General features: G+C 50.2%; 1 protein-coding gene and 1 pseudogene across 3 annotated transcripts in view; one reads left to right on the forward strand and one right to left on the reverse strand.

The window, feature by feature from the left end:
- Positions 1–2,322: 2,322 nt before the first annotated feature.
- The window catches only part of LOC135899082 (neprilysin-1-like), a 72,926-nt gene continuing 48,575 nt past the window's right edge, over positions 2,323–26,673 (reverse strand). For 2 of the 3 annotated variants that reach the window (XM_065428343.1, XM_065428341.1), the window contains 4 exons: positions 23,511–23,732; positions 15,373–15,590; positions 8,764–8,954; positions 3,382–3,756 (listed from right to left, as the gene is read on the reverse strand). In XM_065428343.1, the coding sequence (XP_065284415.1) occupies positions 3,503–3,756; positions 8,764–8,954; positions 15,373–15,590; positions 23,511–23,732 (885 nt within the window). In that variant the 3' untranslated portion in view covers positions 3,382–3,502. Of the gene's footprint in view, positions 3,757–8,763; positions 8,955–15,372; positions 15,591–23,510; positions 23,733–26,673 lie in introns of all 3 variants that reach the window. The other variant, XM_065428342.2, reaches the window with a different exon arrangement.
- On the forward strand, positions 13,373–14,550 carry LOC135899110 (zinc finger MYM-type protein 1-like; annotated as a pseudogene).

A 26,673-nucleotide genomic window follows, 5' to 3' on the forward strand; every position in this document is an offset into this window, starting at 1 on the left:
ATTAAATTAAATTATGGGGTTTTGCGTGCCAAAACCACTTTCTGATTACGAGGCACGCCGTAGTGGTGGACTCCGGAAATTTCGACCACCTGGGGATCTTTAACGTGCACCGAAATCTAAGTACACGGGTGTTTTCGCATTTCGGCCCCATCGAAATGCGGCCACCGTGGCCGGGATTCGATCCCACGACATCGTGCTCAGCAGCCCAACACCATAGCCACTGTGCATCCACGGCGGGTAACATTTACTGTAGAACCAGCACTTTATGATGGCCGGGTCTAAGCCTCCCATGAGGCGACGTCGAGGGCTTGCCTCGTCGCTGCCTCACGGGCGTGCTGGGTCGCCCAGGTTTGGTCGTCGGGGGCGGATCTCTGCAGAGTCTCATGCAACCTCGACGAGAGGGTTGTGGCATTAACGTGTGTGTACTGTGATGGGCACTCCCGCAGCATATGCGGAAGCGTAGCTGGGTGAATGCCACAGCATCGGCACGTGGGGGTAGTGTAAACGTCTGGGAATATAAGGTGGAGGCGGGCGGGTGAAGGGTACGTGTTTTAGGAGATGCAGGGTGGTAGCCTGCGCCCGGCTGAACTTGGGTTGAGGTGGAGGGAAGAATCGGCGACTGAAGTAAAAGGCCTTAACGACATCGTTATGAGTGGTCAGAATGTCCCTGGTGCCCAACTGGTCTCCAGTGACTCCGGCGCGGTCGACTAGGCTTCGCGCAATGGAGTGGGTGACCTCGTTGAGATTGGGGAGGTATGAGTGGACAGGGCCCGCATGGGCCGGCATCCATGTAAGGGAGATCATGTTGTCTTTGAAGTGGGGTGCCTGGCAGAGGATGCGAAGATCTTGGGCAGAATAACGGCCTTTGCTGAGGTTACTGACGGCTGAGCGAGAGTCACACACAATGGTGTGACAGGTGGGATCTAGAGTGGCCAGGGCGATGGCCACTACTTCAGCCGTCTCGGCAGGGTAGGTAATGAGGCCGGAGGCGTGGTGTAGGACTTCGTTGCGTCTAGCGACAGCCACAAATCGTGTGCCGTGGGAATATTGGGCTGCATCAACAAATGTGACGCCAGGTACGTGAGCAAGGTCTTTTATGATAGCTCTGGCCCAAGCTTGGCACTTCAGGGTGCATGTTTCTAGGGATGGGGTGCAGATCCAACTACGGATGTCAGTCGGAATCGATTGTTTGGGGCCCTGTTGCTGATGGTCAGTTAAGCCAAGCGTGGATAGCATAAAGCGTCCTCTTTCAGCAAGGGTGGGCCGTTCAATCTGGGGGCGTTGTTGGGCTTCAATGAGTTCGGCAAGGGTGTTGTGAACTCCCAGTTGGTTGAAGAGTTCAGTGCTGGTGAAATGCGGGAGGTCAAGTGCTTGCTTGTAGACCCCTCGTATGAGGGTGTCGAGCTTGTTTTGCTCAGCCCGGTACAAGTTGAGGTACGCAGCAACGTAGCTAATGTGAGATATGACAAAGCACTGCATGAGGCGGAGAAGGCTTTCTTCTTTGAGTAGACCTCGTCGGTTAGAGATACATTTAAGACGGTGTAGGGTGTTTTGAGATTGGGCACATATCTTGTTCAGAGCCAAGGCGTTGGAGCCGTTGTTAGAGATGGTGAGACCGAGGAGCCGGATACTAGGGTCGTGCGGGATAGGGCTGCCATCTTGAAGGTGTAGGGGGATGGCGTCACAGGGTCGGTGATCAGATTGGTGTTTGGGAGTGCGACCCCGCTAAATGGGCTTGTAGAGAAGAAGCTCCGATTTAGCCGGCGAACAACGCAGTCCGGTTCCTTGGGGATAGGCTTCAACCGTGTCAATCGCCGTTTGGAGGGCTGACTCCACTTGACCATCAATGCCTCGGTACGCCCAGATGGTGATGCCGTCGGCGTAGATGGTATGGTTGGTATTGTCGACTCGTTGTAGTTGCTGGGCAAGACCAATCGTGACTAAGTTAAAGAGCATGGGAAAGATAACTTAACCTTGCGGAGTGCCTTTGCTGCCAAGGGGAAGCTGTTCTGATCGTAAATCCCCGGCCGAGAGGGTGGCCGTGCGATTGCAGAGAAAGTCCCGAATGTAATTGTAGGCTCGCTCTCCCAGGTGGAGGTGGGAGACCTGGTCAAGGATAGCTGCATGGGAAATGTTGTCAAAGGCTTGAGTGAGCTCGAGTCCGAGGATGGCTTTCATGTTACGGGAACGGTCGTTTAGCACTTGATGTTTGAGCGGCAACATAGCGTCTTGAGTGCGTGGGATAACTTTTTTTTTCAATGCAAAGGAAATGATACCGCTTGAATGAAATGCGTATATTCTTTTTAATTTTTATTCCTAATACCTGCCCTTACGACTAAATGAACACTTCCCGGATGTTTCCACATTTGAAAATGTTTCATTATGCAAATTGTTAACAAAGCGTCTTCTATTCGAGTAGTCGAAAGAGCTGTTTGCTTTTAATTAGGGGGAAATTGAAGTACTGCATTCTCGGCGCGATATGTTTGCTTCCAGAATCTATCCTATGAGCGCACGGTTATAAGTGACCTCGGACAGATGTGGCTCGAAGCAAAAAGAAATTGTACATAGGAGTAGCAAGTATCCGTAAGGCTTTCGAATAAGCTAAGGAGCCTGAAAAGGTGAACAACGTAAATGCACCGTTGTGAAACAACAGGGCAGGCCTGGCTATAGCAGTAAAGGAAACATAAATTTAGAAAACTTTGCTCTTTCCGCGAAGTGAATTACTGCAAGCCCAAAGTAAAACAATAAATGATATGCTTCAAAGCGGTGATGACAACACAACAGAAAGAAGACAAAAAAAACCGTTGAGCATGATTGCACAAATGATTAAACAATCAATCAGTTAATCAACCAATCAACAAATTAATCAGTCAGTGTCTATGCCTTCTGTGCCAGCAGATTTGATAAACACAGGACCCCAGAACTCAGCTCTAAGATGTCTCATGGGCTGGCATGTTAACAGGTAGAAACGGCGAGCGTAACGAACAAAAGCTAAGAAATGAGAAGCAGTCATTATTGTCGATTTACAATTTGCAGCTTGGAAGACGGATAGTCTCATCAGACGACAAAACCAAACTGTGCAAATGAAAGTCAATTAAACATTCAGGGAAAATAAACGGTGCAGCCTCGAGATGGCACCAAAGTGTTAAAAAAAGAAGCTCGTTCATGTTCATCCGGTGTCTTCCTTACGACAGTCAATACTCGCAGCGTAAGAAAAGGACAAGGACCAAATTGAAAGAAAAGAAAGAAAACTGCTAAGGTAAACAAACGGAGACTAGAGTTCAAGAGTCACAAAGTGGGGGGGGGGGCACAGAGATAACAATAAAACAAGAACATCGGACAATTGAAAGATCGCAGCACTATAGCGAAGCTATAGCGCAAGCTTGCGTAATCGCTAGTTGGCACACGAGATATATAGTAAGCCGAGGCGAATCGATTAACAGCACAGTCGCAGAGCTGAGGTGTCCGACAGTGCCTGCGCAGATGCCCGCATAGAACAGCTTCACGCGCGCTGCGTAGAACGCGCGTCCTGTCGGCTTCCCGAGGAGCTCAACACGGGGCAGGTCTCGTTGGCCAGCATGGGACTGCCCGGCAGGCACTGGAACGCCTTGCGGAAGTCGGCGCTCCATCGAAGCGCGGCGTTGCAGGGGATGTGATCCGTTTGTCGCTTGCAGTAGATGTAGCAGCCGGACACGAAGAACAGCTGCAGCGGCGACATGTGCGCCAGGCCCGGAAGCGATGCTTCGTCGCCGTCGCCTGCGGAGCAAACAGTGCGTTGGGTTTCTTATATATATGTATAACCATTTACATGCCCTCGCAAAAGTGCATTGCAGGTCTATGCTGGGCACCCCTGTGCTGCAACGTTTAGACTGCAGGAAGGCCCGTTTCTAAGGTCAGGTAGATATAATGGGGACGACGTTTTGCGTTTGGAAAACAACAACAACAAAAAGAACGCTCGCAACACTTTATACCGAAACTAAGCAAAAAAAAAACAATTCAGGGACGATTAGCGGTAAAATCGAGAAAAATGCGTTCGCAGTACATCGCACCGTTTTGACGTCCCGCATCTCCGACTTAAACCGCGTTTACCACTCGACTCAAGTCTTCGTTCGAGGAGCGACGCACTATACACTATACCCATCTCGTGCACTTTACACAGACACTTCTTTCCACTTTGACAGGGCTAACATTAACGCATAAAAAAAAAACACCGCCGATATCGCTCACCCGAATTTATGCATTGACCTGGCGCGTTGCGCTGCTCCTCGGCAGGAGCAGCGCAACGCATCAGAAGCGCATCAGAAGAGGCACTCCAAAGGGTGTAAACTGTTCTATGCTGATAACGCGCGTGCCGTTCGTTACTGGAAAGTTCCGGGCTTGCAGCGATAAAGAAAGGAAACGCATCAAGGCAGATAACGATTATTTTTGTGTGGCAGAAGGGGCAAGCCAAAGGGTGTAAACTGTTCTTAGAGTGTATATCATTCCTTTAATTGTCGCATACTTGGCTACTACGAATACTGTTTCGCCTTTCCTCCGGCGAAACTGCAGTCTCTCTCTTTCTCTCTCTCAGTCTCGTTTTTTTTCTGTGAGTCCGAGTATAAGTGCTGCTGCGCACGACTGCTGTTGATTCTGATTTCGAGTGAATCCGGCTGGGCCTCATTTCGCCTACTGAGTGAATTATAGTGCTCCCGAACCATCATGCACTAAGATTTTAAAAAAGAGTATTTGCGCTAGTCTAAGAAAACCTAGGGCCTATTGTTTCCAGTACAGTGGAGTAGCCAACGCTAATTATGTCGTTACTGAAATTTAATTAGGTAATTGAATTTAATTGACTAACAGTTGAAGTGCTGTCCTAATTTTCAAAGTGTCAATGCGGTATTTGTAGGCCCCCAAAATTACTACTAACGGTGATGTTTTGAGCCATGCACTAATTGCATACTAATTTCTTCCGACTGGTAAAGAAACCCCCAAGAAATATGAAAAATATCACGTGACTCATCCGGTATCATAAAGCAGCGCCCTCAAATGAGCTGATTGAAAGCAACTGCATTGCCCGTCGCGAACCCGTAGAGACAGCGCATCACCTTGAATATGGTAGGGAAGAAACATTAACAACAGGTTTCGTGTTTCGCAGCTATTCTTTCCTCTTATTTCTATGGCACACCTATTATCCGTCTCTCAAGGCCGACTAAGTACATTGATAACAAAAGCCTCTTGATAATGCAGCCGAAGCGCCGCTCTGACCAAGCACGAAACGCGAGCAGCAATGGAATAAGCTTGAAATGTTTCGAAATCCCGGCTCCACTAGCACCCCATCGACAGAGCTTGCGCGCAGCTATATTTCGCGCCAGAAACTTGCTTCGGACCAAAGACAAATTCATGAAATTGTATACATTCTGCAAAAACAGGTTTGTGGGAAAAAATAAAACGATACAAACAGACCCAGAAGTGACCCACGTGTAGTGAAAAGGCAAAATCGATTCGTTCAAGAAAGAAAATATACCACTTCTAAATGAGCCGAATTGGCAATCGGGATACCAGCATAAAAAAAATTGGAGGGTGTTCAAAGTTAAGCCCAGTGGATGCTTCGCATCCACTGGGCTTAACCTTAGCGTATTCTTAGCGTTTGGAGGCATCTTGACCGCATACACGCCCGGCGCAAAGACGCTGGCGCGGTTACGGGCACAGAGACTGACGCGACGGCGGGCGCGCGCCGCTTCATCCCTGGCGTGACGTCACATATCACGTGATGCAGCGATGGTGGCGCCGCCGCCGCGTCGCGCGCGACGGCGCGAACCGAAGCGTGGAGGTCTCCGCCGGTCGACGTCCGACGGCGCGATATGAGGCCCCATCTGCAGCCGGTGTGACGTCATCACGTGACGTCACATCATGTGATCTCACTTCAGGGTCAATGGTGGCCACCGCCGGGAGGCGACCGACGGCGCGATATGAGGCCCCATCTGGAGCCTGTGTGACGTCATCACGTGACGTCATGTCATGTGACCCCACTTCAGGGTCAATGGTGGCCACCGCCGGGCGTCGCGCGAAGGCCCGAAACCTACGTTAATATGCTTCGCATAGAAGATAAAGAAACATAACATTTCCGTCTGCCCTTACTCTCTATGAACTAATAAGCCCCGTTGAACACCAGCTGCTGCCTAGAGGACGAGTTCGAATAGGCCTCCTTCTGCAGCTACGCAGTACTGAGTCCACTTTATCACATCTTCAGTGGCTTTCTTGATGACCGACGCTCGAAACCTACGGCAGACATCCGTTATCCTTGCCTTTAACTAATATGACATCCGTCTCGATCACCTAAGCACGATGTTTCAGATAATCCCAAAGAAAAAAAATGGAGTGGAGAGAGGTCAGGTGACCTAGCGAACGAATTTACAGGACCGTGCCTTCCAATCTATCGCGTATGAAAAGACGCATTCAACTAGTTTCCTGTTCGGCTGCTGCTGTGCGCTGGTGCTTCATTTTGTTTACACCACAGAAGTGGAAGACGTGACAGCGGGTCTTCGCTGAGAAGCTCATCCACCACTCCTTCACGTAGCGCTCTCCGCAGTCAGTGTGTGATCTAAGATCGGACCGATTATAGCAACGGCGTAAATTCCGAACCACACATTGAGCGACCACTGGTACTGGACTGGTACCGATTGCGCTTTACGCAGTGTGGATTGGAGTCCCTCCAATGGGGTGCATTATACAAATTGACCTAGGCGTTTCTGCGAAAATTGGCTTCATCTTCTTCATGATAATGCCGAAAAAGTCTGCTGACGCATCAGAAAAATCTGTTGTCATCAGGAAAATCCAGGGAGCGTAGAAAGTCAATTATTTGGACATGGCCCGAACATTCTCCATTAATTAGAGGGGACGCGTGCGCGTTGGAAACAAACAGCGTTGCGGAGCCAGATTTAACGCCGAGTATGGCGAATGATAGTCGTCTGGCGCGGTGGCTGGTAAGTATGACGGCACAAACAGGACAGAACCGTCCTGCTTGTCCAGCGCCACAAGCGTCCATGTCTTTGGAGTTATCTCAGTGGCCGCAGCAACAAATTTGTGTACGTCGGGAAGTGAGTCCACTGAAAGAGATCCACACAGCGGTGTAAGCACCACTTCCCAACGAGCAGTCTACGATGACACAATGACGCGAGAGGAAGTCCAACCCGAAGATAATGTCGTGGAAACCTGAGGGTAACGCTAAACACTCGATCACTAAAGTACATCTTGGATGAAAAGACGCACCGTCCACATAGCTGAAGGCAAAACGTACTGCAAGCGGGCAGTGCCGAATGCTAGTCCTGAAAATGGCGAAGTAAATTTTTTTTTATCTGGTAACATACCTTTTTTTTTACAGATTACAGAAATGGCGGCCCCTGCGTCAACAAGTGCTAGCGCTGATTCCTCCAACACTGACGTCGACAATATTGTGCGGGCCAAAAATATGGAGGCATCGGACAGTTCGACTCGCCTGCAGTTCTTGCCTTCGTAACTGCAGCAGTCAGCTTCCATTTTCTCTGGGAGGCCTGTGACGCATGAGTGGCAGCGAGCGCCGTCGCGGAGACGGCGAACTACGGTTGGTGATGGACGAGAAAGTATTACGGCTAGATGCCGTGTGGGAACACAAGCGGGCCCATCTTGTCACAGGTAGACGGAGGGCATGAGCAACGGTGGCGGGTAATGTGCAGAGATGCCACAAGCGAAGCAGACCGACCTTTGGTCAGGCGACCCTTAGCCATCTTGGCGGCGGTGAAAGGGACCATGTTCATGGCCGACAGAAAGGAATGGACTGCCAATGCAGGTTGAGCACAGGGAAATGACTGTGGCGCCGGCCAATCCGTGACCGTAGCGTAAGAAAGCGGCGCAAGACCTCGGCAGATTGAGTCCGAAAGCGGCGCAAGACCTCGGCAGATTGAGTCCGCATGACCTGCTGAAGCTCCGGAGTCAAAGGCTCGACAGACAGCCCAGTGCGTGAGAGGTGCAGTAAAGAATGCTGGCAGACGACGTCCCTCTGCACTCCTGTTATTGATGGATAAGAATATAGTGCGCCTTTGTTCGTGCGGCATCATGAGCACTGCGCAAGAACTTAGCGCAATTTTGTTATAGAGCCATATTAAATAATACCTCACTCAACAAAGGACGCAGGATAACTTACAACATGACGCGCTTTAGTGGAGGCGGAAATCATGGAAGCGGAAACTGCAGAAAATATAATGGTGTGATCTTGGCGAAGAAAACAAGGTGAATAGCCGTGATGGCACTTTCCGAGAAGCCTCATATGAATTTTGGAGCAACTTGACAACTCCTCCTCTCTATCTGTCCTTTCTTAATATAGCCGAACTCACCTCTGCGCTTTCCACCAACCAAGGTCGTGTTAGACACCGCCACTTGCGCTCTTAACAACCACTAGCTCTCACTGGCCTCGTAATCAAGGACAATGGTGCAGGAAATGGCACGGACCTTCCGGCGAACAATTCTTGATGCCCGTACGATTGTTGGAAAGGGAGCAAAAGGTAAGGGAAAGGTGGCGCACACCAAGCGTTGGCTCTATTGCGCTACTTCGCAAAAGCCACTGTAGCGCATGCGTGAAGCACTTCAAATCTTAGATAGAATGCCTCAATGCGTTCGCTCTCCGAGCGAGCGCATACAGGCAGTTTACTGCTCATGCCTCAGCTTTAGATATAGTAGCTGTAGCTGTAACCACCCTGGACGACGGCACCGCTATCTAGAGATCCTAGGAAAGCAAATGGGAGCCCGTACCGTGGCTCCACCTGGCCTTCTGGTAGAGAATCGCGGACGCCTCGATGGCGCTGGCTGAATTTATGGCACCGAGTGTCACATTGCCAGCTGAGCGCCGGCAACAGCTCTCGTGCGGCTTCGTAAACTTCGCCTTGTGGGATCTGTGCTGCCAGGCGGTAGCACGTGCGAGCGCGTTGACGAACGAGCCGTACCTGCACATTAGCCGCGGGGACGTAGGTCAAGACACATCATCATTGCCCCCTCCAGGGGCGGCGCCAGGGGGAGGCACAGGGGGGGGGGGCGGCCGCCCCCCAAAAGCTTCCTCTTGCCTCCCCCCCCATCCCCCCGTGGCCGGCCTCCCCAAGGGCACCGAGAAACTGATCCGGCGGTATGAAATAAAATGTCAATTGTTATGTCTTATAAATTGGAGGCAGACGTATAAGAGCAGCGCCGCTTACAAAGGACGGCCTTGCTTAAGCATAACAAGTTATTAGAGAAAATTTCTGATCAGAAGCAATTTCCCTCGCGCTTGTGATAGAATAGGCGCTTGAAATACAGCGCGAACTGCCGCAGTGAGATAAAAATGGTTCCAACAGTTCTAAGTAGATTTAAAAGCGGGCTACATTTCTTCGTTGTTTGGTCTGCAGGCGAGAACCGGCAAGTTCGCGCCTCGGATGTAGTAGCCTATACGCCACAAAATCGCAAGCGGGGTCAAACGAGTTGAGAGGTCATGACCCTTCTAAGCCGCAGCTTTTCTCACAGAAAACCATCGGGACAAGGCTGCCTACTCTCAAGAAGACCCGGTAAGCCGCCAACCCTTGCAGGACGCCACCATTGAATTGAGCTAGTTGATCATGAATTACCAACTAGCTCAAGCAACCACCCTAGCCACCACTTAGTCAGCCATCCGCTCCGCCTGTCGTTAATAGATGGTTTTAGTTGAGCGTCTCTATGGTACGCTCCGCTGCGAGCTGCCCCGCTAAGCCACAGCGGAGCGGTGGGCGATTAGTTATACGTTTAGCGTACCGGAGCGGACCTTTGGTAGTTGCAGCGCCCCCTGGCTAAATTCAGGGCAATGAAAGAAAATAAAAACACTTTATGATCACTCTCATGCAGTAAAACGTATATATGTATATATGTAACTTATTTCGCCATGAAGTATCTAAACGTGCGCTTGTAATGCGTTACCGGTCCATTTTATCCAATGGAAAATAAAGCGCCGTCTTGGGGAACGCCACGTGTTAGCCAGCGCGCTTGCTTTCTGCATCCAATCCGATCCATTCTGACGCCAACGCTAGCCAAAGTGCTGCGCGGCACGCTCCGCTCAGGCAGCTTCTAAGCGCACCGTGTTCCTCGCTCCGCTATCCCGCTTACGGCTAAGCAGACGGCGCATGCGCATTCGCGCTTCCGCTCCGCTTAACTGCTTAGCGGAGCGTAAACGCGCTCAACTAAAGCACTCTAATGACACGCGCGCCGAATGCCGACGCACTTGGCCGAGTTGCGGCTCGAAGCGGCGTTTGGGTCAGGAATCCACCAAGCCCATCGACGAGTACATCCGGTAGTAGGAATGAAGGAAAAATTATGCAGATCGCACGCACTGTGGGAATTGATCTACGCGAAGCTTTCTGTGCTGTTTGCTTTGATTGATGATAATTAGCGGTGATGTTGACGGAGAGTGTTCCGTTGATTCAACGGCCAGTCCAACGCGAGAGCGCTGGGCTGACGTTAAACGTTACCTTGCGTGCACCCCTTCTGTATGTCTGTGTAGTACAGGGAACATACAGAGGAGGAGATGTTTGAGTTGAGGCATTGTTGTGCGCCTAATTTTATAACTTCTGACAGGGTTGACTATTGTCATAGCCTCACGTGGCACATTGCATCGTGACAGAAGTATTAAACTATAATCGAATCATGTTTTTTTTTTATTCCGGCCCCGTCGAAATGCGGCTGCTGTGGTCGGGATCATATCCGCGACCTCGAAATGTGACATTGCCGGAAAGCTACCGCGGCGGGCACTGAATTGTTGATTTGACGTGCCGACGCTTGTGTGGCGTCGCCTAGACCCTGCGGTGTGCTTTAATTAATGCGGTTCTTACTTTGCACGCCCTGCGTAAGTTGTACGCTTGACATATTTGCATGGTATTTAGTATAGTAATAGTAATAGCGTAATAGTAATATATATATATAGTAATATATAGTAATAGTAATAGCGTTTCGTTGCCTTCCCGTGTCAACATTTCTGTGTGACAAACTGACGCATAATAAGACAGCGCTTGTCTTCGTCATTCTTTTGGTCCCTTGTCTATGTATAAGCGCTGTAAGTGACGTTTAAAACAACGGAATACCAGCGAGCCTGTACCCAAACCTTGCATAATCAAAATTTACATACACAACGCAATTCCTTGTCATGAAGAGCGATAGACAGCTCGCTGATACATGCTTTTTCCCTTATCTTTATATTGTAAGCCTCCGCGATTTCCCTTGTCAATTGGCTCACGTGTTTAAAAATGACACTATTTTTTTTTTCGGGGTGACAATCGCACGAGTTGCAATGCTCCGGGAGATGAAGTGGCGCAACCCCGTGAAGAGATAGCTCAGGCTCCCTAAGTCGAACATTCACACATCGCTTCGCTTGTCCTAAGTACTCTCTACCACAAGATAATGGAATGACATACACAACCTGCTCAGCACAAGTGACGTACCTAATCACATGTTTGACAGTGCATTTTTCCTTCACTTGCTTATCCTTCAGCAAATTATCAACTAAGGGGCATATGCGCCTTATCTTATGTTTCGCAGAAAAACGAACATCAATGCTGTACCTTGAAGCAACGTTCTTAAGCCCATGCCCGAACTTGTGTACATACGGTACTACTGCGTTTTGTCTTTTTTTCTTCTAATTTAGCTTTAATACCTTGGTCATTTATGCTTTTCACGCCGCGAACCATACTTTCACTCCTGGATAGGCGGGTGATAAGTGCGGTGGCTTGCCTATTTGTAACTTCTCAAAAACGCTCTTCTTCGTATTGAGATGTAAGAGGAGCTTCAGCAGTGAGCGACGACAGCGACGCAACTACGATCGCCCCTGGGCGCACAATTCGCATTGCGGCGCTGCCGTTGCACTGACCCCTTCTAGTCTTGTTGTTCACTGCAGCAGTGGCACCAACCACTTCAGCCAGTTCGTTTGCTCGTTCGCCAGCAGTGTTCGGGTCGCGTTAGGAAATGCCAGCCCATCTCGCCACCGGAAGAGGCTCCAACGTGTGGTCGACGCCGCAGGAGCTTTGGGTTGCCTTAGGATGTCGCAGAAAAGGTCCACTGCCGACTTTTGTTCGAACGCAAGCGAGCGGGGCAAGCAACAATGCGTCCACACCTAGCTTTCTGCTTCAGCCATGGGAGATTCGCAGACGCTTCATGAACAACAAAACCCTCAGCGCTCCGTTTTGATTCCACTTGAAGAGACTGAACAGCATCACGTCTGACGACGCCTGTCCGTACTCGTTGGTGCAAATGGACAGTGAGTGCGACGAGCTTTCCGCATCGTGTGCAGCGAGGGATGAACCTTATTCCGTGACCGAATTCGCCACCTAGGATGTGCATGTCGACCATGCAGGCCAGTTGGACATTTTGGAATTCAGTACAGAGTCACCCGCACAGTCAATACTGGACCCATTTCCATCTAAGAAGTACGGCAAACTGAGCAGAAGCTTCCATCCGGACTGGTACCGCCTATTTCCTTGGTTGGAGTACAGCGCGCAGGCTGACGCAGCTTTCTGTTACCCTTGTAGAACAGTCAAGGGTAAAACGGACGCTGACCAAAAGCATTAAAAGAAAATTAACTAAGACGTTTCGGCTCCCATACGGCGGCCTTGTTCAGAATCTTGCAGAGTGTTTCCTACTGGGGCTAATGAGAAACCTGCATTTGTCAATGGTGGATAGATTAACTTAAAAAAAGAAAAACATGCTGGTTTCAGATAGCACAAAAACTCACTCGCGCATAAGTATTTCCAGACATCGTGGGTTTCCTACACGCAGATGAAGTCGGGAGGACAGGGCAAGTTAGTTGCAACACATCTCAGTGACGCGTAGTTCAGGGAGGTGGAAGAAAATCGCCTCTATACAGCAAGAGTCGCAGATGTTTTGCCAATCATTGTCATTCAAGAAACCGCTCAGAGCGGCCACGATGAAAGTGCCACAAGTGAAAACAAGGGAAACTTCGTTGAGCTCTAGAACTTGTTTGGCAAATATGACGATATTGTCAGAAAGAAATTGGATGGCAGAGCAGCCAGCGCGAAGTGCGTTCATCGTTCGGTACAAGACCAGATCCTCGAAATTCTCAGCCACATCACATTACCAAGTATTAACATTAACATTATTAAAATTAACAAGGAAGGAATGAAAAGCTTCAAGTACTTTGCACTTATTGTCGATGAAACCAAGGACCTAAGCAAGACGGAACAATCATCAGTTGTATTAAAGTACTACGCAAGTGAGGCTGTCTTTGAGCGCTTTCTCGGATTCCGCAACGCTAAACATTTGGATGCAAGGTCGCTCCTGGGCTACGTAAAGGAAACGTTGAATTGCTGTGACATTGCTCAAACATATGATGATGTGAGTGTCATGAGCGAGTTTCATGAGGGGCATCCAGGCGTTGTTCAGGCAGGAATTGCCGCAGGAAGTGTGCATCTACTGCATGAACCATCGCCTCAGTCTAGTCATCGTGACGGTCTGCAAGGTGATAAAACCGGTCAGGAATTTTTTCTGTCTTTTAGAATGCCGCTATGTGTTCCTGAGTGGATCTGCAATTCACTCTCTGTACGTAGATGTGCAGAAAAGGTTGTATTTTCCAGTGATATTGCTACAGCGTCCCAGCGATACAGGATGGGCCTGCCATATAGCGGCTTGCACAGCGGCAATGAAAACCTTTCCTGCTATCCTTGTATGTCTTGCCGAAGCCATCGCTACAAACAGCAGGCGGGCAACGGAAGCTAGGGCTCTGCTTGAGCAAATGCACTTCTCGTTTCTCTTCCATTTAAGCATATCTACCAAGGTGCTCAGCCGCCTTAAGGTTCTTTCCTACCTATTCCAAAGTAGAGACTGCAATATTAGTCAGGCATGCCTCACGGCATGCGCAGTCATTGACGAGTTCTCCGAAATGAGAAATTCGCAGAACGCATTTAACACTGTCTGGGCTCAAACCTGCAGTGTTTATTAGGAGAACGGGGTGTACGAAAAAGAAAAGCAGAGAATGGAGGGCTTTCCGCTGCAATTAGAATAGTATATGTAGAACGTCCCGTTGAAGAAAAGTCTTCACATCAAAAGGGAACATTCAGAGTCAGTTTTTCAATTAGTTTTGGACCAACTGATTGTGGAGCTGACTAGACGGTTCACGGAAAATAACGATGTACTCTGCGGAGTCATGCGCCCTCCACCCACGGAGTGAGAGTTTTATGGACATCTCCTCAGTCAAGCCTTTCGCCGAGCACTATGTACGCGACATCGAAACCACTGAAGTTGAGTGGAAGCTGGTAACGAAACTTCTTAAGCGCATCGAAGCCGAAAGGAAGTGCATGATAGAGACACCGCTGCAAATGGAGACTGTTTTGGGCCTTCCACGAACTGCACAAGATAGGTGTTATCGCTGTGACACTACCTGCATCGTCATCATCTTACGAGCGCACGTTTTCGTGCCTTCGAAGATTGAAGACTTATCTTCGCAGCAAGATGACGAATAATCGTCTGAGCGACCCAGCTGTGCTTAAGCCCAGTTGGATGTTAAGCCCAGTTGGAGTTAAGCCCAGTTGGAGTTAAGCCCAGTTGCCCAGCCCAGTTAAGCCCAGTTGTTAAGCCCAGTTGGAGTTAAGCCCAGTGGATGATTCGCATCCACTGGGCTTAACCTTGCTAAGCCTCCAATTTTTCCTCTCTCTCGAGAACTGTGGGCAGGAAAGTTGTGCCGCTAGCTCTCCCCATCCGCGCGAAATTACGAAAATTTTGCCCGCGCGTCTCAACGAACCGAAATCACAGACACCAAAATAACCATGACAGTGCCCTCGCAAGATGTTTCACGGAGGTCACGTCTTCAGTGACATTCTCATACGAAAACGATTACATCGTCCAGACCACCGTGGTCCAGACTGAGCATTGTACGCTGGAAAATTAAACAAATGGAAGACACATCAGTGCATCTCCTTGCGCTTGTTCTTTTCGTGGGGGTCCGAACAACCATTTGTTGATACGCGGATTCTCAGCTGAAGCTACAAAAGAAGGGCACGTGTGGCCTTACAAGCCTTATTTTTCCATTCGGGGGAATAAGAGCCTGTGCGTCAGCAAGCCTTCATTTTCTTGCTTGCCTGCCGAGGTAATTATGTGCTTAGAATCCCGATTTTGAACAGTGTGCTATAAAATATGACTTCGAAGTAAATAGTTTCGATGCTATATCACGCGTGCGCGGCCATGGTGTACAAATGTGGCTAGCAATTTGGCAAAGAAATCTCGTTAGTGCGCGTTTGCGTGAAAGGGGGGGGGGTAGTTAGGTGTTTTTCCGTGCGTGTGTGTGTGGTCCCCATCGTAAAACGTGCGCTGACCTATACATGGTCGGCGTACATTCCCTGAAACACAGTGCTGGCAACAAACCTCAAGTAGGCAGGCACGTCGTGGCGGTAGTAAGGAAACTCGATGGCCCATGGCAACATGGGCGCCTCGCCTCCGGCCCGGAACGGGTAGGGATTGTTTTCGTCGAGTTCGTATCCCAGCAGCCACTGCATATCCTCGCCCGCCTTGGTGTACGCAACGGTCATGGTGCGGTAGTTGGCCACGATGTCGAAATGGATGTCCCCCACGTCGTCTAGGATCTGCATGCGTCCAGTACGCGGAGTTCATGGTGGCCTTCAGAAATTAGCCCGTCGTTGACTGTTCGATCTCGTAACTTACGGGGAGCTTTACAGAAATGGGTGACTCAAAGGTAGCGCGGACGTTACGGGCCGGGCGTGCAAAATAACGCGAAAATTAAGAGTATAAAAGCGGCAGAATCCATTTTACGATGAATGTCGACGGTAATGCGTTAGCATTAAGGAAAGTTGTGTGATTAGTCTTACAAATTTAGCATCGCGTCCAGCACTAAAATCACAACTTGATCTACCCAGCCTGGCTCATCGCCGCACAAGTTCGGGACTAAGTCTTTATCACACGTTATTTCACTGCTTGCCGCCTAAAAATGAACTCATCGTTCCCGTCCATCGCATGGCACGCAACACCCATCCAAACGCCGTCGTCCCCTCCACGTGCCCACGCTTCAACATTTCAGCAACAAATTTTTATTAGTACTCACGGTACGCGATCGGAGTCGCCTTCCCGGCCGTATCGTTAAGATCACCGAGCCTGCAAAATTTAAGTCTGGCGTCGAAGAAATCGCACACATTCACGTTAGCCCATAGGAATATAGAGTATACTGTTACGCATGGTTATTACCTCATTTATCACGCCTTGTGCTTACTGACTTGTATTCTTTTGACCGGTAACAGCAATTTTTACTGTAATTATGATAAATCACTTGTACCCACACTTGATGTAATGTCCCTTATGGGAACATTGTTGTATAATAAATAAATAAATAAATAAATAAATAAATACAGCGAAATAACGCATTGCCACCGTCGAAGCGATTTATGTGTGAGGTGTGTACGGCAGCGCGACTCCTCTTTCGCGCTTCTCTATAAACACTTGGTGCCATCTAGCGCCGTGGTCGCGAAGCCTGCTTGTAGCCTCCGAAATGCATGGCACGCGGGTGCTGGCCAACGCTAAAATAGACGTCACGAGGAAAGCGGGCTATACCCTCAAGCTTCTTTCTGGACACGCTGCACCATCTAGTGACACTGCCGAGAATTCAGCGCGTGGCCTCCAAGACGAGCAGCGTGGCGCGCCGGTGCCTGCGAGTTCCAATCAGTCAGCCGAAGTGAACGGACGTGTCGTCGGTGCACTCCGCAACCACCGAGACGACGCAACCTTCACCGACCGCCCTTGCCTGGGTCACTACCGTCGGGAGTCATAGGGAACGCGGCCTTCTCGCCGTTCCCCACCGACCGCCTTTTTGAATCGGACTTTGCCTACGCGGGAGCTGCGTTACGCGCAACGCCTGCTGTCGACGCCACCCGATTTCGCCGCCTACGTCGATACAGCTCACACACCGACATTGAATATCAAGTCGCAGACACCTCAATCAGCCTTGCCGAGCTTGAAGCTGACTCACGCTGGGCCCGTGCCGTGAAAGCACACCATGCAGCCGCGGCCCACCAGCCCATCGTCTCGCCACCGCCTGCCTCGCCACCATCCAAAACTCCCTGCACTACCACTCTCCGTCGTCACGCTCCCCTACCTCGCCAAGATCGTCGTCTTCAGACCGGGAGGAGGGCTTGTCCTCCGCACAAACACTAACGGAGCCCTGCTCCAAATCCTTTGCACTAATGCCACCATCGACTACGCCACTGCACGGACAGCCGACCATGTACGGATAAATCCGTACAACTCCCTTACTGTCAGCACCCCATCAGAGCCGCGCGCTCGCCTCTACCTCCGGGTCTCGGAACTCCGCCTGGGTGCCATCTCTTACCCCCTGCGTGCCTACATGGCTGCACCTGACAACGCCCTCCGCGGCATCATACACAACGCAGTGGACTCCCAAACCCAGTACGAGATCGTCCAAGACCTCCAATCAATGAACGTGAGCACCCCCTACGCCAAATCCATCCTCATCACCTTCGGCGGCGCTTCTACCCTCCTCTCTACCATCGTCTTCAACTGCGGGGTCTACCGCTGCCACCCGTTCCACCAGATAGCCGAGGCCTGCACGAACTGCTGGGCTCTTGGCCACCGAGCGGATGTCTGCACCAAGCCCAAGTCCGCCCTCTGTCACGGCTGCGGCCTGGCCCACAAGCCAGTCGAGCCCCCGACCTGAGTCCCCTGCTGCATCCTGTGCAAGGGAGCCCACGTCACGGGTTTGGTCCTGTGCGGGCTCCGATTCGACCGGAACGGCCCGTCATCGCCCCCGGCCACCTCGAAGCACCAGCCTCCCCCACCAGCGCCACCCACCGTGCCCATCCTCAAGACCTCCCGGCCCTCCCGCCCCCGCGCCACTCTGTCTCCCGTGGTGCCCAGTCTGCCAGCCGCCACCGCTCCGTCTCCTTCCCGCCTCTGCCTAAGTCCGAGACGTCCACCGCCCCCGCTACCACCACCATATCACCGGTAAGCTGGAAACCTCAGCCTCACACGTCGGACCCCCAAACCGCGGCCCTCGAGGCCACTATCGCTGCCCAGCAGCTCCAAATTCAGGAGCTGTCGCGCCAGCTGCAGGCTGTGCTAGTGCGTCTATCCTCCCCCGCTGCTCCGCCTACTTCCCCCAGCTCCCGCACCTCCAAAGCCGCCGGCGCTAGCTGTGGTGCCAATGAATACGGCACCCTCGGCTGCATCATCGCGCTCCTCCTCTCCCAACAGCAGCACCCCGCTGAAACGCCGATCACCTTCCTCCGACCCCGTCGCGCCCGAGCGTGACGTGATTCACCAAACAACCTCCTTCTTAGAGGCGTTTGAGCAGCGCGTTATGGCCCGCATTGCGTGACTTTAGGAGCGCGTCGCCAGTATCGACACCCATGTGGCCGCCATCGAATCACACCTTATCGCCCTAGACACCAAGGTCGCGGCCTTAAAGACCCGCCAAAGCGCGACTGAGGGCACCGCCGCACACCTGTCGCTCCCTGCCCAACTCACCCCGGCACCTACCCCAACTCTGCCAGGGCACTCCGCCATCCATCATGGCCAGACACCCCATACGCCCTAATTTCTGGCAGTGGAACTGTCGGGGGTTCCACAGCAAGCGGAACACCCTGCAGCTCCACCTCCAGAATATCCCTCCCGACACTATCCCCTGCGTCCTAGCACTCCAGGAACCCCTAACTCCCGTGAAACTGCGCGACTACTCCTCCTTTCATCCTTCTTCTGGGGTCCACTCAAACGTTGCCACACTGGTGCAGCGCAACCTTGATGCAGTGCAGCACCAGTTGGACGTTTCGGACTGTGCCCATCTCCTCCTTAAAATCCTTTCTCGCCGTTGCACTGAGACAAGCCCCTTTGTTCTCAATGTGTACAGTCCTCCCAAAGCCCCTTGAGCTCCTCTCCTCCTCGTCCTCAGCAGAGCGCTCTCCTGCGCTGGCTGCAACGCCCTGGTCGTTCTCGGCGACTTCAATGCCCCATATACCAGCTGGGGCTACCCGCAGAACACTCGCAAAGGCCACTCACTCTGGACTTTCATCCACAACGAGTGCCTTTCGGTCCTCAATGACTTCGCTTGCCCCAGCAGGATCGGATCTAGTGTTCAACGAGACACCAATCCGGACCTTACCTTCGCCAAAAATGTCGGCAATCCGACCTGGACTTATACAGGGGTCTTCCTCGGTAGCGATCACTATGTCCTCCGAACAACTTTCGCACTCCCCTCCCTTGCTCGCACCTCTACTCGTCTGACCCAGACAGTCGACTGGGACCGCTTCCGGTCCACCAGTCTCTCTACTTCCTCCTCTGCTCCTATCACCGATCTCTCTGCCTGGACCGAGACCCTTTTGGCGGACGTCCGCACTGCCACGTCCACACTCCCTACAGTACCACACTCCCCTACGGCAGACAGCCGTCTGCTGCACCTTTGGGAGACCTATCACGCTGTCCACCGGCGGTGGCAGGCTCAGAAATACAATCGCTGCCGGCGCCTCTGTTTGGCCCGACTCGCGTTGGACATGGAGGAGCACTGCACCCTCTCTCCTTAGGCAACAGTGGGGCCAGACATGCGACCGCATGGCAGGCAACCTGGATATCTCCCATCTCCTTCATTCCTCTCCACTCACCGATACTGACTTCCTGGCGGCCCTCCGAGACCATTACCTCTGCACCGACCTAGCTACTCCGCTTCCCACCTACTCCGGCTCCCCAAACCCTGATCTTGAGGCGGACGTCTCCGTGGACTAGGTTCGTGCGGCGCTACTCACACTCCGCACCATCTCGGCCCCGGGGGCGGACCGTATCACTAACAAGGCACTCCACAACCTAGATATCCCCTCCCTCGAAGCCCTTACTGATCTCCTCAATACACATTGGCAGGCTGGCACTCTTCCATCCTCCTGCTCCCGTGCACCTGTCTCATTAATCACCAAACCCGGCAAACCTATTGCCCTCGAACACCTCCGCCACATCTCTCTCACCTCCTGTATCGGCAAGCTGTTCGAGCAAGTCATCCTGGCCTGCCTCCAGACATATCTGGATGATCGTGACTTATATCCGGACTCCATGTTGGGTTTTCGTCCCCAGCTGTCCACCCAGGATATCATGCTCCAACTTTCCGAGGATGTCCTACACCCCTCCCACCACAAACGCACTCGAGCTATCCTGGCGCTGGACCTTACCAAAGCATTCGACGACGTACGCCACACCACCACCCTGGACGCTTTCTCCTCCCTCCATGTCGGACCCCATGTACATGCTTACGTCACCGCGTTCCTCGCCCACCGCACAGCCGAAATCTCATATGGCCCACTTTCTTTTCCTTCCTTCTCCCTTGGCAACAAGGGTACCTCAAGGCTCTGTCTTGTCCCCTCCTCTATTCATCATCACCCTCTTCCCGCTGGCACGTGCTTTACGAGCTATCCCAGCTCTGTCTCATGCTTTCTACGCCGATGACATCACCCTCTGGATGACCACCGGCAATCTTGGCGACATGGAGACCACTATACAGGCAGGTGTGGACGCGGTAGCGACTCACGTCCGGGCCATCGGGTTGAGCTGCTCTCCGACCAAATCAGAGCTTTTGCTCCTTCGGCCTGGGCGGATGGCCCCCTGTCGCTTTTCAGGCTTTCTTAGGCCTTCTTGTCTAGGAGGTGTTGCCCTAGCAGCCACCGGAGAAAAACCCCCCTCCTCCCTCGGCTGACCCCCCTTGCCTCGCGCACGACAGGAGAGGGCACGCATCCGGGCCGCTCTCCTCGCTCGCGCACACTAGGCTGTTTTAGCAGAGCGTTTTTGACGGTCCGCTCCGCTCAGCGGGCTAGCGGAAGCGCAAGTGCGCATGCGCGACCCGTTCAGCAGTGAGCGGGCGAGCGGACGGGAGCCCCCTCTCCGCTAGAAAGCTTTCGCGGAGCGCGGCGAGCGCGTCAAGCGGGTCTAGCGAAGCAAAATGGCTGCCCCCAGCGCTGATGGCCCGTCCACGAGGTCGTTTGAATCGGGATTTGTAAAGCGCAAACCTAGAGTACACTTTAGGAGACACGAAGATCTTCTTCTATTCGGGGGGTTGTGGCCATGAACCCGTTTCAGAACCATGCCATGTGTGCACGTTTGTTTGTGCGGACCACGTTTTAGGTGTACTGAAAGAGCAAAAAACCTTGTCTTGGCTACAACACAGCGTAACGGCTTTGTTAATGTAAGGATTATATATATATATATATAAGAAATGAAAATGCAATGTATTGCGTGAAATGCCTTCAGACATTTGAGCAATTCTAAATATATTATTTTATTGCGGCAATTCTTACAACTTGAATATTATGTTCATAGTGGTTTTACCTTCTTCGTCCACCGCTCCGCTAACTGTGAGCGGGTACGCGAGAGCGGAGCGGACCGTCAAAAACGTTCTGCTAAAACACTCTACTATGGCACACACGGGATTGAACCGCGTTCACCCGCTCACCTTCACACGCTTTCGCCCATACGGTACCTCACGGCGACAGCGACGCCGACGGCAGAAATGCACCTGGAGTGTCTACATTATTTTTTTCTTTCTCTTCTTTATTCAATACTGCAAACCTTGTACAGGTCCAAGCAGGTGGGTTAAATAGCAACAAAACAATAATCACAAAGTTAAAGACACCAAAGTGTGGCGAAAGGCAATAAAGAATTGTTCAAGTCGGTTACGGTGCGAAAGGAAAATGAAAACTTGAATAAATCTGTTCACGCAAAATACGGCGTCAGGGAATTAGGATGATGGTGGTGTGTATACCTCGACGTTGAAAGCGACAGATATGGAGAAGGATTAATAGCTAAATTTTGATTCCAAAGCAAGAAAAGAAATTGAAAACGTAAATTTTTCTTCGTTGTTCAAGACATTGGATACCGTTTCTCTGAATTAATTCAGAGGGTGAATCATACGGTAATATTGCTATCGCAATAAAAAAATTTGGACGAAGCTGGAGCTTCGCCTTTAAGAGTGGAACGCAATAGCATTCAAAGATCCCTGACAGCTTCTCACGCTTCCCGGCAACTGCAGCCCATGTAACCGCAATGTTTCAGTGGAGGAAAAAAACTAGGAAGCACACCGGCAAGTATGCGGCCTGTATGGTGGGCAACACAGCAACAAAGAATGTCAAGCGGAAACTCAGAGAGGCTGAAATAATCTCATGGGTGGCGGTAATGGAGAAGAAACCTGCCATGAGTAATTACTTAAGAGGGAAAAACGAAATCAGGAAAGAAACCATTTATGATAACTCAAAGGGAAGCTCATTACTTTTCGAAGGTAGATCGGGATGCCTTATAACACGCACCTATAAGGCGAGATATAAGAAGAAAGAAGACGCAGGTGCTTGCTGCGGTAAAACTAGGGAAACGACGGAGCATGTTTTATTATATCATGAAGACGTCTACCCAGCGGTCCATTTAGGCACCACTGGCCTCCTTGAAGTCCTTGGGTTCTGCGGGAGCAGTGGTAAAGCAAACATGTCCGTAATAGGCATCAGTAAGAGGCCATTGGAGGATTGGTGGAAGAAAAGTAGGGAAACGACAAAAAACGGAGACGTACAAAAGCACAATGCGCAATAGGGGATCAGAAAATTTGGGCGTGGTAGTTCATAGTTTTTTTTTCTTCATTGTTTAACCTAGGTAGGACATTAGGCAGTATAATAGCAAGAGCTTGGTGGCGCAACCCACCGCCCCGTTCCAAAGGGGACGCTCGCAACATTCATCCATCCATCTATGTTTACTGGGAAATGCTGGCGGCGAACGCTATGCACGAGGCCGGCTTTCAGGTAGAAACGCGACCTCTAGCGAGAGCCGATCCCCGAAGCAGTGCACAGCGGCGCCAAAAAGTTGCATAATTTTCAGGTTTCTGTTATTGTGCCATACTTTAATAATTCAGTCTGAGAATACTTAACGTAAAGGCATGCGCTGTCGGTGTTTTGTTTCCTGACATTAGTTTGGGACTGTCCTTCTCAAAATTGCGAGGAATAACTTTGTCAAAAATGTAAGACAAGGTATGGAGAACTTTAGCAATAGAATGTTGTGGCAAAATAACCCACATACACCGCATGTGATACAGCATGGCGTTGCATATACATATACCTAAATATATACGGAAGTATTCGCTCATGAAGATGCCGACGCCGGATTTTCTGCGACCCGTGGTCCTTAACGGTGTCGCGTTGAAATCAAAACAAAGTAACAATGTAAATAGAAAGTCAACAAAGATGCACATAGAATGCACTTGCTGTCATATCTCTACATGGACTACCTCGCTGGAAAGATCCGGCACTGCCATAATTTGCCACGAACCTAACAACGTTGGTTAATATCAGGAAAACCACGGATGTTACGGCTTCTTTTATTCTGTGGTTCACACGCCTACAGTGCAGCACGATCCAGTGGAAACAAGGATCAAATGGACGTCCACAGACTGTTGGAGGCAGGCTGTCTTTTTAGCATCACGCTTACTTGCCCCACGAAAACACCCTGCGCGGCGAACTTCTCGAACTTACCTCTCTGAGGCGGTGGGACTGCGACCGCCTCAGGTACTTGAGCGTGTCGTTGAGCGATGCCCAGTCGTACGTGGAGTCTGTCAGGGTGGCGAAGTAAGTTCGCCGCACGGCCTTCGCCATGGACTCCACTTCCTCGCGCACGGCTGCGGTGTAGTGATCCCGCACGTACAAGGAGTAGGACGCGACGCCGAAGAACCGAACCGTGTTACTGAGGCAGAATCGCTGCAACATCAACGCGATCAATCAATCAATCAATCAATCAATCAATCAATCAATCAATCAATCAATCAATCAATCAATCAATCAATCAATCAATCAATCAATCAATCAATCAATCAATCAATCAATCAATCAATCAATCAATATGTCAATCAATCAATCAATCAATCAATCAATCAAAATGTCGATCAATCAATATTTAAATGAAACTACTGTTTATTATAGTGACCAGGAACACCTTAGACACCTTTTTATAGTTGCCCTTACAGAGTAATACACACGATGTACGGTAAAGACAGATATGGTCGACAAAGCAAGGAGGTGGGCTTGATTACAACATGATCATGTACACCTGTACAGAACGCTTGTAATGAGGTCTGAAATATGTGAATACAGGAAGAATATTTATCGCATACTTTTTGTAGTCTAGCCATATGACTGTGACTACTGCAACAAAGCCACGCAGAAAATGCGCGCCGCTGCCTGGAAGTTTTTTTTTTTTTCTGTACGCAAAATTGTGCAGGATTATAAGAAGCTTTGGGCTACGTATAGTGGTACGAACAACCTTGTATAGGAGCAAAGGCCCCTTTATCACCTCTTGATTTTAGAGGTTCGAGCTGAGGTACATTTGAAAGGGTTGGACTGGGGTCACTGGAACGGCAAAAGCTTTGTTTGAAAAGAGATATAAATTTATACCGGATGCATCCAATGAGGGCAGCATTAGATTTGTACGTTCCGCCCCAAACTAGAGGCACACAGTAGAATGCGCTTTCAGAAAGAAAGGAAGCAGGGGAGTGGACGTCTTGCGATATACGACAAACGACAATTGTTACCACAGAAAACGCTATAGCTTCAGCATATATGCAGGGTGTTTCTTTACATGCACCAATTTATTCAACATTTTTCAGAATACGTACGTAATAGGATACTATTTTCACTACAGTAACTTTTGTTAAATATTTTTTAAAGTACATACATGAAAGAAAGTGCAATAAAACGCAATGGGTCTAATAATACGCACTGTGTGATTGATTTCTTCTGAGGTTTAATAACGGTTGGCTACCGTGTCCGGTGCTGCGTAATCAAAAGAACTCGCCGACGATTACGACAGTCCCTAATGCGAAATTTCAGCGCAGCTGTATACATGTTTTCATTTCGCGATGTATTGGCTAGCGCGTAAAATCTGTCTCGTGCGGCACATTGCAAAAGCGGTGAAGTGTGACGCGACTGCCTCGCTAATTGCGAGAGGCGGCGCGCGGGTGACGCGTGGGTTCGATTTCCATCAGCCGCCGCAGACAGACCGCCCCTCATGCAGCGCTTTGTTTCCGTACTGACGACGCGCGCTACTCTGGCGCCATCTCGTAGTAATTGTCGCCGCAAAGGCCGTCTTGCGCGGCACTACGTTTTTCTTCTCGCACTTTCTCCACACCCTCCTCCTCCGCTTTCCCCCTCAGGCTCTCTTCGCTATCGCCGTCTTTCAGCTCCCGCTGCGCTCCGAGTTCGCTTTCATCCTTTGCTGCGTTCGTTCGCTCGGTTACGAGGGACAACGCCGACGCTCGCCGCAGGAACGGGGGCCTAAGTAAAAGCTGCATGCGCTCTAATAATATGGCAGACCAATTATTGCACGCCTCACCGAAGCAACTGAATGTCTTTCTCAATCGAAACATCATCGTAGGCTAAAAACAACAAATTTTTATTTTTTATTTTTTATTGTTTTGGGGACGAGGTGTATAAATTAGGAAAATAGCATGTTTATACATTACTTTTTGATATTATGCAAATGATCTGCCACGATACGTTTGAATAAGTGCTTCAAAAGTACGAGTCGGCAAAGGGCAAAAAAAGACGCCTATCGAAACCCTCCGTTTCTGAAATTCTGAATTAATTCCGAGAAAGACAGACTTGACATGTTGAAACCAGTTACAATATAACATGGCCCTTACGTAATGAAACCATTTCTTTAGTTTCACCAACCGCTCGATGTGAAGGCGTCCCGCTGCAGTGATCATGCTTCAATATAACTTAGGAAAATGAATGAGGTGTTATATGGGTAACATTAGACACAAAGAAGAATCAGGAGGGGACAAGCTACGAATATGATAAATTTTAGCTGTTCTAAATGCTTTTGTGAACGCTAAAGTTGTTTCACTGATTTTTGCCGATTTTCCTAGACCTCGCCTTTTTGTGTTTCTCTCACACATCAACAAGCATAACTATATTTGAATAAAGATTTTTCAATTATACTTTGCGCACACCTATTTCTTACATAGCTGGCTGCGCAATGAGCCACTAAAAATAAAATCGTACGATAGCTCTTGATATGATATGGCATGCCACGCGGGTACCGAACGTGAGCGCAATCGCTGATGTCGATATTTTGTGCGCTATTGTTACTTAAAGGTAAAAATAAATGTGTTGCGGCAGGCACACATCCCTTAATCAAACGTGTCACTTATATCTAAAAAGAAACATACAGATCACTGAATTATTGTTTCAAGCTTAGATTATACAGGAGGCTGTTTTAGGCTGCATTTGGACAGTTTATTACAAAGTGGTCAAGCAACAGTGGCGCCACAGCCGCGAAACGAGCGTCGGCGTGCGCCTGATCTTGGGTCCGAGCAAAGCGTTGGATGGAAACCCGGCGCAGTAAGCACGGTACGGCCGGTGGCTCGACGCGTTCGCTTGTCGACGCGCGCCGACCCGTGCCGACGCATGCCAGTGGCTGGGCCTTTAAAAGATCCTCCTGCTTTTCCGACATGCTTTGCACGACTTCGATGACCAGTGCTACAGGAGGTCCATTAGGGATTTGCAATATGCGTTGGCGCTGCAGTCACTAAATGTTTTTTTGAAGATTACCGCTTCCTTGAACGTTATCTAAAATATTTCAGACCGTGGTATGCTTCATACCATCCGTTGGCCTTAGATTTCTCGCGTGAAAGAGACA

The sequence above is a fragment of the Dermacentor albipictus genome, chromosome 7 (assembly GCF_038994185.2).
Source record: "Dermacentor albipictus isolate Rhodes 1998 colony chromosome 7, USDA_Dalb.pri_finalv2, whole genome shotgun sequence".
In the NCBI taxonomy this organism is placed as follows: domain Eukaryota; kingdom Metazoa; phylum Arthropoda; class Arachnida; order Ixodida; family Ixodidae; genus Dermacentor; species Dermacentor albipictus.